At 36.9% G+C, this 13,822-nt stretch overlaps 1 protein-coding gene across 2 annotated transcripts; it reads left to right on the forward strand.

Annotated features, from left to right (window-relative positions):
• Positions 1–5,427: 5,427 nt before the first annotated feature.
• Positions 5,428–13,681, forward strand: LOC110609075 (serine/threonine-protein kinase BLUS1). 2 transcript variants are annotated; one of them, XM_021748404.2, is made up of 21 exons: positions 5,429–5,729; positions 7,438–7,692; positions 7,803–7,927; positions 8,005–8,049; positions 8,477–8,558; positions 8,680–8,748; positions 8,945–9,115; positions 9,196–9,261; positions 9,744–9,812; positions 9,925–9,999; positions 10,109–10,449; positions 10,719–10,855; positions 11,008–11,102; positions 11,172–11,210; positions 11,296–11,355; positions 11,738–11,839; positions 11,976–12,027; positions 12,119–12,174; positions 12,599–12,663; positions 12,744–12,795; positions 13,007–13,681. In XM_021748404.2, exons 1-21 carry the CDS (start codon positions 5,556–5,558, stop codon positions 13,073–13,075), a joined length of 2,199 nt encoding a protein of 732 aa, XP_021604096.1. In that variant the 5' UTR covers positions 5,429–5,555; the 3' UTR covers positions 13,076–13,681. The 2 variants fall into 2 exon arrangements, with proteins under 2 accessions (XP_043809796.1, XP_021604096.1); XM_043953861.1 differs by lacking the exon at positions 11,172–11,210 and having other exon boundaries at positions 5,428–5,729.
• Positions 13,682–13,822: the final 141 nt, after the last annotated feature.

The raw sequence follows: 13,822 nt of genomic DNA on the forward strand, positions 1-13,822 counted from the left end.
CTCACACATTTATCATCAAGAAACGTAAAACAGGATTTATGTACAAGGGATTAATCATACATCACACTGTCGCAATGACACTAGGGAAAGCATAAGTCTATCCAGTATATGACAGTACATAGCTATACATGACATTACAACTAATCTTTTAAGTATATCATGTCCACTATGCTATTACAAACATACATTCATGCATAACTTTCCTCTGTACTCTTGCTGACTTTGACTTCCCATAGCTATCTCAGAACCTGCAAAATTGGGGTTAAGGGAGTGGGATGAGCTCTAGAGCCCAGTGAGGAGGAACAATAAAAACAGTTCATTCATTACATGCGCTCATGAAATGCATCACATCACAAACATATCATCAAAGGATGAACTTGTCACCAATAACCCTCAACTACATGTTATACTAATGCCAACTGTGCCAAGGAGACTATGTCATCACCTGGTCTACACTTAGCTCTCTGATATCACAACATGACTAACTGTGCCAAGGAGACGAGGTCTCACCTGGTCTACACTTAACTCTGATTTTGACAGCCCAGCTGTCTCACTCATAGTACCAGGAGCGACCTGGACTATCCAGGAGCGACCTGGTATGGCTATCTCATGCCATAAATCTGTATCTGCTCTCTGTCAAGGGCTAAGGATCATCCAACATTCATCCACATAAACATCTTATGCAATGCATCATCTTCGTGAATTCTAATGCAATACAACCTAATACATAACATGGCAGTTTATGATGCATGGATTATGCTAGAATCGTGTCATTTCTCAAAATAAAATATTCAGTTTAGTTCCACTCACCTCTGCTCTTCTGGCAGATACTGTACTGACTCTGATATCTCTAACTCTGATGACCTCCTCGAACTCTCGGGTCCAATCCTACACAAATGGACTCGAATGAGGTGTCACACATACTTTGAATAACTCTTAAACAAATCCCCATAATCCCCTCTAAACCTCTGAAAATAATCACATAACTCATGCAAAAGAAGGCTGGACAGAACACATTCGGCAGCAGGTTCGGCGGCCGAATGTCCTCTCCAGAGCCGAAACTCATGCATGTTCGGCGGCACCTTCGGCGGCCGAATGTGCATGACAGATCCGAAAGTCCATTCTTTCGGAGGCAACCTTAGGCAGCCGAAACTACCTCCACAAGGGGTTCGGCGGCCGAATCTTCACTTCGGCGGCCGAAGCTGGGTTCTCCAGAAGGCAGAACCTTGCTTCCTCTCATGCACAACGTCTCCAACACACTCTAACATGCATAACTCAGCGTCTTCACTCACATATACTCTGGTATATGCACAAAGGGGTCCCAAACTACCTATTAACCCCAACAAAACAACTAACACAACACATAATCATGCTTTCACCATTAACACATCAAAACTAAACTCTAAACCCTAAACATACAACTCTACCCGTAACCGCTTTAAAAGCTGTTAAAACCATAAAACAAGTATCAAGACCTCTCTTACCTCCTGAAACTAGAAGAGGAACAACTTGAACTCACCAAATCCCCTTCACAAGCTTCAAACCACCAAAACCTCTCTTTTCTCTTGCAAACGAGCAACCCTCTGCATGAGCTGCTTAAAAGCTTGCAGATGAGTCAAGGGAGACGTGGCCTAACCTCTGGTCATGATCTGGAGGTGAACACCTGGCCAAACCACGGACTGAGGAGCATGCACAACTAACCGACCACCTCAGCTTCGGCTGCCGAAACTGCATGCAAAACCATGCAACTTTCGGGGGCCGAACATAACCTTCGGGGGCCGAACATTGGGCACTTTCGGCGGCCGAACTTAACCTTCGGGGGCCGAACATGACAGAAACTCCTTTGGCCAATTCTCCACAAAACTCAACTCGTTTTCTACCCTAAACCTTTAAAACACTTGAAAACATTTGTTAAGTCTATCCAGTATATGACAGTACATAGCTATACATGACATTACAACTAATCTTTTAAGTATATCATGTCCACTATGCTATTACAAACATACATTCATGCATAACTTTCCTCTGTACTCTTGCTGACTTTGACTTCCCATAGCTATCTCAGAACCTGCAAAATTGGGGTTAAGGGAGTGGGATGAGCTCTAGAGCCCAGTGAGGAGGAACAATAAAAACAGTTCATTCATTACATGCGCTCATGAAATGCATCACATCACAAACATATCATCAAAGGATGAACTTGTCACCAATAACCCTCAACTACATGTTATACTAATGCCAACTGTGCCAAGGAGACTATGTCATCACCTGGTCTACACTTAGCTCTCTGATATCACAACATGACTAACTGTGCCAAGGAGACGAGGTCTCACCTGGTCTACACTTAACTCTGATTTTGACAGCCCAGCTGTCTCACTCATAGTACCAGGAGCGACCTGGACTATCCAGGAGCGACCTGGTATGGCTATCTCATGCCATAAATCTGTATCTGCTCTCTGTCAAGGGCTAAGGATCATCCAACATTCATCCACATAAACATCTTATGCAATGCATCATCTTCGTGAATTCTAATGCAATACAACCTAATACATAACATGGCAGTTTATGATGCATGGATCATGCTAGAATCGTGTCATTTCTCAAAATAAAATATTCAGTTTAGTTCCACTCACCTCTGCTCTTCTGGCAGATACTGTACTGACTCTGATATCTCTAACTCTGATGACCTCCTCGAACTCTCGGGTCCAATCCTACACAAATGGACTCGAATGAGGTGTCACACATACTTTGAATAACTCTTAAACAAATCCCCATAATCCCCTCTAAACCTCTGAAAATAATCACATAACTCATGCAAAAGAAGGCTGGACAGAACACATTCGGCAGCAGGTTCGGCGGCCGAATGTCCTCTCCAGAGCCGAAACTCATGCATGTTCGGCGGCACCTTCGGCGGCCGAATGTGCATGACAGATCCGAAAGTCCATTCTTTCGGAGGCAACCTTAGGCAGCCGAAACTACCTCCACAAGGGGTTCGGCGGCCGAATCTTCACTTCGGCGGCCGAAGCTGGGTTCTCCAGAAGGCAGAACCTTGCTTCCTCTCATGCACAACGTCTCCAACACACTCTAACATGCATAACTCAGCGTCTTCACTCACATATACTCTGGTATATGCACAAAGGGGTCCCAAACTACCTATTAACCCCAACAAAACAACTAACACAACACATAATCATGCTTTCACCATTAACACATCAAAACTAAACTCTAAACCCTAAACATACAACTCTACCCGTAACCGCTTTAAAAGCTGTTAAAACCATAAAACAAGTATCAAGACCTCTCTTACCTCCTGAAACTAGAAGAGGAACAACTTGAACTCACCAAATCCCCTTCACAAGCTTCAAACCACCAAAACCTCTCTTTTCTCTTGCAAACGAGCAACCCTCTGCATGAGCTGCTTAAAAGCTTGCAGATGAGTCAAGGGAGACGTGGCCTAACCTCTGGTCATGATCTGGAGGTGAACACCTGGCCAAACCACGGACTGAGGAGCATGCACAACTAACCGACCACCTCAGCTTCGGCTGCCGAAACTGCATGCAAAACCATGCAACTTTCGGGGGCCGAACATAACCTTCGGGGGCCGAACATTGGGCACTTTCGGCGGCCGAACTTAACCTTCGGGGGCCGAACATGACAGAAACTCCTTTGGCCAATTCTCCACAAAACTCAACTCGTTTTCTACCCTAAACCTTTTAAACACTTGAAAACATTTGAGAAAACTTTCTCGTACCCTTCCAGAGACCTCTGACATCCTCAAATTCCACCGGACGGTAGGAATTCCGATGTCTGAATCTAGCCGGGTATTACAACTATTGCTAAAATTTCTTTTTTTATTGTAGAATATTTTTCTTGTGTAGGATTCCATATTCCAGAATAATATCTTATTATATAATCTTTATTATTTATATTTTGTTTTAGTATTCCTCCATATCCTTGGTCTGAAGCATCTGTTTCAACTATTTTTGGATAATTTGGGTTGCAAATGTTTAAACATGGTAGATTTTTAACATATTTTTTGATTTCTTGAATAATTTTTGTATGTTCTTCACTCCATGGTTTTGGATTTGTTTTTAGTCTATTATAAAGTGGTTTGCAAAATATTTTTAAATTAGGATAAAAATCAGAAATATAATTTAATGATCCTAAAAATCTTTGTAATTGATTTTTATCTTTTATTGCATCAGGAAATTTGTCTGCAAATTCAATGCTTCGTTGTATTGGTATAATTGTATTTTGAAAAATCTCATGGCCTAAAAATCTAATTTTTGTTTGAAATAGTTTCATTTTGGGTTTAGATAACACCAATCCATTTCTTTTTATTGTCTTATAAAAAATTTGTAAATGTCTAATATGTTGGGAGATATCGTGACTAAATACTAAAACATCATCTATATATGTTATTATAAAATCATACGGTGTAAAAATGTCGTTCATAATCTTTTGAAATTCACTTGGTGCATTCTTTAATCCAAATGGCATTATGTTTCATTCATATTGTCCAAAAAGTACAGTAAATGCAGTTTTGTATTTATCATTTTCATCTATTTGTACTTGCCAAAAATCTGATTTCATGTCAAATTTTGAAAAAATTTCAGCCTTATATAATCTATTTAAAAGATCTTGTTTGTTTGGTATTGGATATCTTATCCATCTTAGAACTTTGTTTAATAGTTTATAATTAATTACTAATCTGGGTGCACCTCTTTCTATTTCAGCATTTTTTATAACATAAAAGGCTGCACATGACCATGATAATTTACTTGGCCTAATTAAATTTTTGGTTAATAAGTCTTAAATTTTTTTTTTATAAAATTCTAACATTTCTTGGTTCATTTGGATAAGTCTAGCTTTTGTAGGAATATTCTATTCTTTGAAGCTTTTGCGGAATCCTACATCACTCGCCAGTCTAAACAGGAAAAATATTAATTATTTAATAAAGCTTTTTTTCTACCAAATTGCATTTTAATTAGTAAAATTATGAAATATAAACACTAATCTCTTATTTACAATTAAAATTTTTATAAAATTTTAATTTTTTTATTATTTAAAATAGAGGGATTTATTTTTTTAATTTATAAAATTTCTATTGAAAAGGAAATGAAATCAAATGATTTTGTAAAATTTATTTGGATTATTTTATTATAAAGTGAATCTTGCTAAATAAATAATAAAAAAAGAGAAATGTTACCGTCTCATACTATTAATCGTACACGTGGCATGCAAAAGCTTGGCAACACTGCACCACGTCAGCATGATTATTAATATACTAAATTCATAAATATTTTTATTTAAATATCTAAAAAACAAATAAAGTTACTCCGAACAGCGGTTATCTTGACGGTCAACTGGTAAAAAAAAAAAAAAAACATGTCCCTACTCGAAAGGCTTTTATCCCGCACAGCTTCTAAATTCTATTCAGTCCATATGCTCCAGACCATAACAAGGGAAAAAAAATTATTAACTTCTACTGGTTTCTCGATTGCTGGGAAGAGGTTTCCTGTGCTGCTTGGTGGTTTTCAGGGCTGTTTTTGTAGGGCATGGGGAGGATGGGGGGTAGTCAGATGACGTACTCGGCGAATCCCAATGACTATAGGCTTCTAGAAGAGGTTGGCTATGGCGCGAGTGCTACTGTGTATAGAGCGATCTATCTTCCTTTCAACGAAGTTGTCGCTGTTAAGTGCTTGGATCTCGATCGGTGCAATAGCAATCTGGTTGGTGATATTGTTTTGACTTGCTATTTACTTCTGTTGACGGACTGTGTATATTTCAATTAGGTTTAGTTTGATCGAAATTATTTTTGAGATTCGATTTTGTTTGTATTTGGTGTGGATTTAGGTCTTTGATTTGATTTGATTTAATTGGAATGCCTGGTGCAGAGAGTTTCATAGCTGGATTCGACTAATTAGAGTTAATATTATTTAGTTGACTCTATTAGTGGATACAATAGAGATAATTGAATTGTGCAAATTTCACTTTATTAATCGATTTTTGTTCATAGGAGTTCTCTCTTATTTCTCCTTCTTTCACTCTTAAAGATTGAGTTGTTTGTGTAGAATGGTATGTACTCCCATGTTGTTTATTGCTTTAAATGAGATAATTGAGAGTAAAGTAGCAGCTTAAGGGTTTTTGGTATTTGAGTTCTATCTGGATCCTTTGCAGAGTTTTGACCTATGGTTACAATTTCCAATATATTGGATTCGGAATTTTTCTGTTAACATACAAATATTGTTGGACTAAATTAGAACTTCAGCAGTTTTGATCTTAGTCTTTGTTCGAAGAAGTATTATGTCTAATAAGTTTTGTGCATGCTCAATAAGATAGTCTTAGGAAATAAGTGCAAGTAAAATTAATTTAGGCCAAAAATTTGTCAAGCACTTCAAAGTTTAACCTGGATTCATCACCCATATTTATAAAATAAACATCTCCTGGTCTTAAGCCCAATCTTGTATTCTAGTTATATAGTGATGTGTCGATGAAGGGAACTCTGTTTGACATCTTTTCCACTTTATCTAACTTCATAAAGGCCCAAAAATATTATCTGTAGAATACCTATACAGGTTATCTAATAATTGGAAGTGACTTTTTCTCTGTGTGTATGCATGTGAGCATGGTTTCAATTTTCACAGAAAGAGGTGTATCATGTATATGTATCTTGATAAAATGAAGGTCGCATACTAAAATTCAGCCAGAAGTGAGACAAAAATGTTAAACATCTTTTCATGGAAAAACGTTTCAGGCTTTTCATGGTTCATCCTTTAGTATTGGAAGCATTATTCTTTAATTTCTCTGTTTTTGTCTCATCTTCTATCCTTTGTCTTTGCTATGCATCTTTTCATGCGTTTGTGTCATTTTCTTGTATGGGAGATGTGTGACCTTCTAGCTTTTCAACTATAAACTATTGGAGGATAGATTAACTGTCATTTGTTCTCTAGGGACTAGAACTATGTAAAAGATATGTGCTTGTTTGTAAGGTGGATCTGTTTTCCAAGATCTACTTATTAGTCAAACACCTGGTCTTATTGCAAAGCATATTCCTAGGAAATGTTATGCTATTTCATTTGGTGTACAACAGAAGTGGACAGAAGGGAAAAAAAACTAATCTAAATAGTGAGACACAGAGAATGGTTATTTCCAGGGATCATTTCTTCCTAATTTGGCTATAGACCTTGATAATGGGCTGAGTTTTATAGAAGAAAATAATATATGCTTACCATATAGAAAAAACTGATCAAGAAATATGTAAATTTAAATATATTTCTTAGAACTTAATTATTTCATATTAAAATTATGACCTTTTTTTCTATGATAGCAAATTGCAGCAGTTTAATTACAATAATTTTTTTCTTGCTGATATTTCCGTATGTGCATATCCACCTTGGTGTTTATCTTGTCTATCTGATTTGTTATGTTCTTTTATAGGATGACATACGAAGGGAAGCACAGACTATGCGTTTGATAGACCATCCAAATGTTATTAGGGCATTTTGCTCTTTTGTTGTTGACCGAAATCTTTGGGTGGTGATGCCATTCATGGATGAGGGTTCTTGTTTACATCTCATGAAGATTGCCCATCCGGATGGGTTTGAAGAGGCTGCTATTTGTTCCATTCTGAAAGAAACTCTCAAGGCTTTGGACTACCTGCATCGACAAGGGCATATTCATCGGGATGTTAAGGTCAGTCAAGCACTAAGTTTGCACATTATTCTACTGGCTTATTTATATTTCTAATTTTTATGCCTGTATGCCTGGTTATTAGCTCTTATTTGTTTCAATTGTGCTTACAGGCTGGAAACATACTTCTGAACAGTAATGGGGTGGTAAAGCTTGCTGATTTTGGCGTTTCAGCTTGCATGTTTGATACAGGTGATAGACAACGTGCTAGAAATACTTTTGTGGGGACTCCATGCTGGTATGTCTTAAGAATTCTTCTAAAAGTAATTTCTATTCTGAACTTCTGATCCTTGGATTTTATCTCTGAATTTGCAGGATGGCCCCAGAGGTTTTGCAGCCAGGAAGTGGATATAATTCCAAGTGAGCTTTTTTATCTAAAACATTCTTTATGAAGTTAAGATTTCTCAAGAAGTAGTTATATTTGCAACAAAAACAAAATTGCAATGACACACGCTCACAGATGCACATGTATATGTATATGTATCTGTGTTATTTGTTATTGATTGTGTACTCCTCCATTGAGAATATGGGAACAACAGTTTATGGATTACAGTCCTTTAGTGTGTCTTGGTTTGGTGCATTTGTTTATCCTCCCCCCTACCAACAACCTAAAAGTGTGCCTAACATGATGTGTTATAATTACACACTATTATCTGTATAGAAATTGCAAGTGCTACCGGTCAGTCTTGATCTGTGAAACAAAATGATTACATGTTTCAACTTAAAAATTGAGAAAGAAAACTCATATTTGATTTTTTACTTTGTCTCCTTGGTCATTCTTGTACAGGGCTGATATTTGGTCTTTCGGTATAACAGCATTGGAGTTGGCACATGGTCATGCTCCCTTCTCAAAATACCCTCCAATGAAGGTACTTCAATTTATTGGGATTGCACCAAAATGTTCACTTAGATACTGCTTAAGCTTGAGGGAAACTTTATTTAATTGCTTCATGAATGTTGTGTTTGCCTTACTCTTTTTCTTTTTGACAGGTTCTTCTGATGACCATACAGAATGCTCCCCCTGGACTTGATTATGATCGAGATAAAAAGTTCTCTAAGGTACTGGAATTCTTTCTGATTAAATTATTGTAGGAATAAGATTGTTCTGCACCTATGTGCATGTATAAAATAAGTTGGTATCATGTCTATGCCATTTCCTGGTAAGATGTTCAATGTACTTTAAAGTAATTGATGCTAGTGATGTTCCTGTCATATTTATTGAGATTCTTATTAGAGCATTTCCAGTTGTGATCAGTCTTTTAAAGAAATGGTTGCAATGTGCCTGGTGAAAGATCAAACAAAGAGGCCAACAGCTGAGAAGTTATTAAAGCATTCCTGTTTTAAGCATGCTAAACCTCCAGAGCTTTCTGTGAAAAAGTTATTTGCTGATTTGCCCCCACTTTGGAATCGTGTGAAAGCCCTTCAGGTTTGTTTGTGCCTCCTCCTTCTTCTCTTTCACATGGTAATTGGGTTTAGTTATTTGATGGAGTTGCTAAAATATTGCAGCTTAAAGATGCTGCGCAGCTAGCTCTAAAAAAAATGCCTTCAGCAGAGCAAGAAGCTTTATCCCAGGTTAGAGACATTTCTGAAAATCTCATGATGCTGAATCTGATTTATGGACGTTTATTTTTATTTTGTCTTCACTTGATGTTATATATTTTCTGTACTTTATAGGCGGAGGAAGTTACTTTTCCTTTTCTTTTTCCCTTTTGAAAGTTTTCGTAATAGTTAGACCTGCATAAATTAAATGTCTATCTCCCTGAATGCACTTATTGAAAAAGGCAGTTTGAAATGGCCATTTAGCTATTTTGGAGTTTTTACTAAAGTATGTGTTAAACTTACATATAATCATAACTTTTAATAGCCCCTTGCTGACATATTTGAGAAAGTACTTTTCTCTATAGCAGCTCAAACAAAAATGCTAGTTCCACCTGTAGAGAATATATTAATGGGACAAGTAACATTAATGTATTTGCATTTGGTACTTTCTGTATTATGTTATTTTTTCCAGTTTGATCTTTTGTGTTAATAGTTTGTCTTCTTATTATCATTAGAGTGAGTATCAGAGAGGAGTTAGTGCATGGAATTTTGACCTGGAAGATTTAAAAGCTCAAGCATCACTTGTAAGTGAATTATCTTGATCTTTTATTTCTTTTAGATGATGCTTTTAAATAACAGTTTCTCTTTGGTTATTCATTTAGGAATCTGAACTAATATTTTACACCATTTCCATAGGTGCGAGATGATGATGATGATATGCCTGATACAAGGGAGGAAGATGAATGCATGAAACCATTTGGTAGTTATAAGGTTATAAATCCGTGTTTAACTACCTCATACATATTTTACAACTTCCCAGTCATTGTGCTCAGCTGCATTGAACTTATTCTTTTATGATTTTCTTGTTTATTTTTGGCAGCTTGTATCTGATGGTCAATCCAGTTCTGTGAAACTGAATTCAAATAGTGAAATACAGCAAGTTGAGTGCAGAACACATACTGATGCGGATGAATTGTTGCTAGCTGAGAGCTTAATCAGAAAGGGCAAGCTCCTTGAAAGTGACACTCTACAGACCGGAACACTAGAGAAAAGTGGGACGAAAAGTGAAGCAACCAATGATGAAAAAGCATCATCCTCAGAAAGGGACATGACACAAGCTAAGGCTAAAATGGTGAAGGGCCGTCAAACTCAGAGTGGGCCACTTGTGCCTGGTGCTGTGCTTGGCCATTCATTATCAGACAAGGGGCGGTTTTGGGAAAGGTTTGTGTATTTCAGTGTTCATTTTGTATTGCAGCAGTTATTATGTATAGGGATGTTTGGAGTGATGCAGAGCTTGTTGCATGTGTGGTGTTATTATTTGTCGAGATGTATAATTGCTACGCTCCTTAAATTTGCTAATATTATCATTGTTTCCTTTATAAAATTCACATGCAAATGCATTCTAATTTCAAATGCATTATGGATTTTTTTTGAGATGTATAATCACAAAGACCTAATAATTCTTTGAGCTTATGTTTGTGAACTTTTAGGTCTGAGATTGACAATCAGCCAACAACGGAGAAAACCACTTGTGAAGTTCGAAAAGCTCCAAGCTTTAGTGGTCCACTGATGCTTCCAAACCGGGCTTCTGCCAACAGTTTATCAGCCCCAATAAAATCTTCAGGAGGTAACAACTCAAGCAGTGTACATTGAAGATTATAATTGTTGTTGTTGCCGTTTCTTTTTCCACCCCTTGTTTTTGGTTAAAATACTAAATATTGTCATTGTTGTTACACGGGGGTTAAAAATTCTATTTCGTTGATCATTTGTCCTTAATAGGATTTAGAGATTCTTTGGATGAGAAGTCAAAGGCTAATCTGGTGCAAATCAAGGGGCGATTTTCAGTAACATCAGAAAATTTAGATCTTGTAAAAGTAAGGCTTAACTCTTATGGTATAATTTCTTGTGATATGACTGTCACTAACTAAAATAATGTGCCCTAGGATATTCCACTAAGTACAGTTCCGCGTCGATCTTCCCAGGTAGGTTGCCAGTCTTTATTTAGTACTTCAGGTAAATAGATATGCTGTCTATTTCTAGCTTGATGTTTCTTCTTATGATTTTCAGGGATCACCACTGAGAAAGTCTGCCAGTGTTGGTGATTGGATATTTGAGTCCAAACAAACGGTTTGTCGTAAAACTCTGGCTTTAACATAATCTAGCTCTTCATTTAAATAAATTATTGCCTCATTTTCTTTATTAAGTTTGAAGCTTGTAATAATTCAAATGGTTTGGAAAAAAGAACTAGTGCTTGGGTGTCTCGCTGTTTGCAATCTGTAAGCAAGCAAGATGCTTTAATTCAGATGCCCATGCATTCATCAGTTTTAAAGTTTGATATTATTGTTTTTCACAGTCAGTGTCTCTCTTCCTCTCCCCTTCAGTTCCATACACAAGTATGGAGACGGGAGGGGGATCATGTATGCTGAGTTTTTAGATTCCTTATCATTTGTGCCATTGTTATAATCAGTTATTTATTCAATGAATATCATGTCCTTTTCTGTTTCTTCAGTCTACCAGTCTGTCCCCAAAGGAGATTAGCAATAACAATTTACCTGCATCATTCCTTATGCCTCACCTGCATAACCTTTTTCAGCAGACCTCAATTCAGCAGGTAAAGGCAGAATGACATACAATTGAGGGAACAAATTTCTACAAGATATTTTTCCAGTAGAAATTTTGCTTACCATCAGGCATATAAATGTGAAACGTGGCCTTTCTCCTAATTGGAAATTTTCATTTGATTGCAGGATCTTATTATGAATTTGTTCAACAGCTTGCAACCAGCTGATGCTTTAGATGGTGAGTAAAAGTTTTGGTATTGTGTTTGTGTGATGCTTGATGTAATTATATTCTGGAAAGAGCAATTGAAAAAATTATGCTTTGGTGTCAGTTGCACAGAATGGAAAGTTGCCACCATTGCCCCGCAGTTCAGAGAATAATGGAAGTGTAAGTATTTCTTTCCCCCATCATGCTTTTTCCTCTTCCAACTCTTTTTTTCTTCCCAATACCAAAATAAGTGAAGATTATCAACTATCAAGTTATTGAATTTGACATCTAGAGTTGGACAAACAACTTATTGCATGATTACCTGTGTTTTAATAAACTTATTAGGCATTTTTCTTGGGTCATAGACCTTTGCAGAGGATATCCCTTTAAATAGGATGTTTTGGTAAAACTTTCTAATTTGGACTCTCCTCCAAAACCCAAAAAAAAAAGTTCTATTCCCTTATCTTCCTGCCAATCTCCAAATAAATAAATAGGTGTTCATTAGTAATGATTTGATTGATTGAATAATGTTGTGTGATATAGTAATTTCCGCTAGTGATTTATCATTGATTGACATATCACATCTGATTTGTTAATGATACAGGTTGATGCAGCGCCTTCTGAGAGGGAACGAATGCTGTTGATGAAAATTTCAGAGCTTCAAACTAGGTTAATCATTGTGGTGATCTGCCTTTCTCCTTTAGCTATTTTAACATATTAATCTGTCTTGTGGTCCATATCATTTTCAGGATGATCAATTTGACTGATGAACTTAATTCTGAAAGGCTGAGATATGCACAGGTGAGCTGTCCAATAGGTTTGATTTTTGTCTCTTTTTGTTTTGCCCCTCTTATATTTATGCATTGGGAATAAGGATGATTCATGGTGGTGGTGTTGACATCTAATAGGATTCACCCAACTCCAAGATGGTGGAAGCATACTTCAACCTTGAAATATTTTATATACAGTATGTAGGGGATTAATTTTGTGGTTGTTTGATAACTGTCTACAGTTACAACGGCAGCTGAAATCCATTTCTGGTCAGGAAGAAAATGGGGACAGGAGGGAACTGGATGCCTGAAAGCTGAAAATGCTTACAACTGTAAAGGGAAACCATCATGTAAATTCAGGGAAGAGCTGTTCATCATGCATATACATCATCCTTTTTTTCTCGGGCGAGGTATCCAATCATCTTTGGCTGCGGGAAATTATGGAGGAAAGCAAAGGACAGCACCTCTGGTTCTGGATCTCTTCTGCAACTCTGTTATACATATTTTCTTGCAGATTCCAGTCACCTTAATGACACATAAGCAAACTCTACAGCTACATCAGAATGTATTTTCATTCATTTTATCCAATTCAAGCCGAACTGAGCTCCCTCCTGCACTTGTGTGAAATAGTATCCAATGGTTAAAAAAGAACGTAACATTTTTTTTCACCCTCACTGGGAAGCAGTTGCCATGAGAGAGTAGAAAGCTTTGAGTGTTCATATCAACATCTTCTATTTAGTGTTTATTCAAGTGTATTATTCTGTTCATAGTGACCTGACCTTGTATATGTTGATGGTAGAACCTAGCGTTTTCCTTTTTATTATAAAATTGCGCAAGCTCTAAACATGAGACAGCAGTTTGGAATTTGGAAGCTATTTGAGAATGTTAATCAATGAAGTCGTCAACCTATTATTTCTCGTTTCTGTATCTCATGAACACTGAATCACGGACCTTGGCTACTTGTTGGATTGTTTCTGTAATTTTATGTGCTTGTATGTTCTTATTATTGGAAAAACTTTGGCAAGTTTTTAAGCATGGAGCGATTTTACGCTAGAATC

The sequence above is a fragment of the Manihot esculenta genome, chromosome 2 (assembly GCF_001659605.2).
Source record: "Manihot esculenta cultivar AM560-2 chromosome 2, M.esculenta_v8, whole genome shotgun sequence".
Taxonomy (NCBI): domain Eukaryota; kingdom Viridiplantae; phylum Streptophyta; class Magnoliopsida; order Malpighiales; family Euphorbiaceae; genus Manihot; species Manihot esculenta.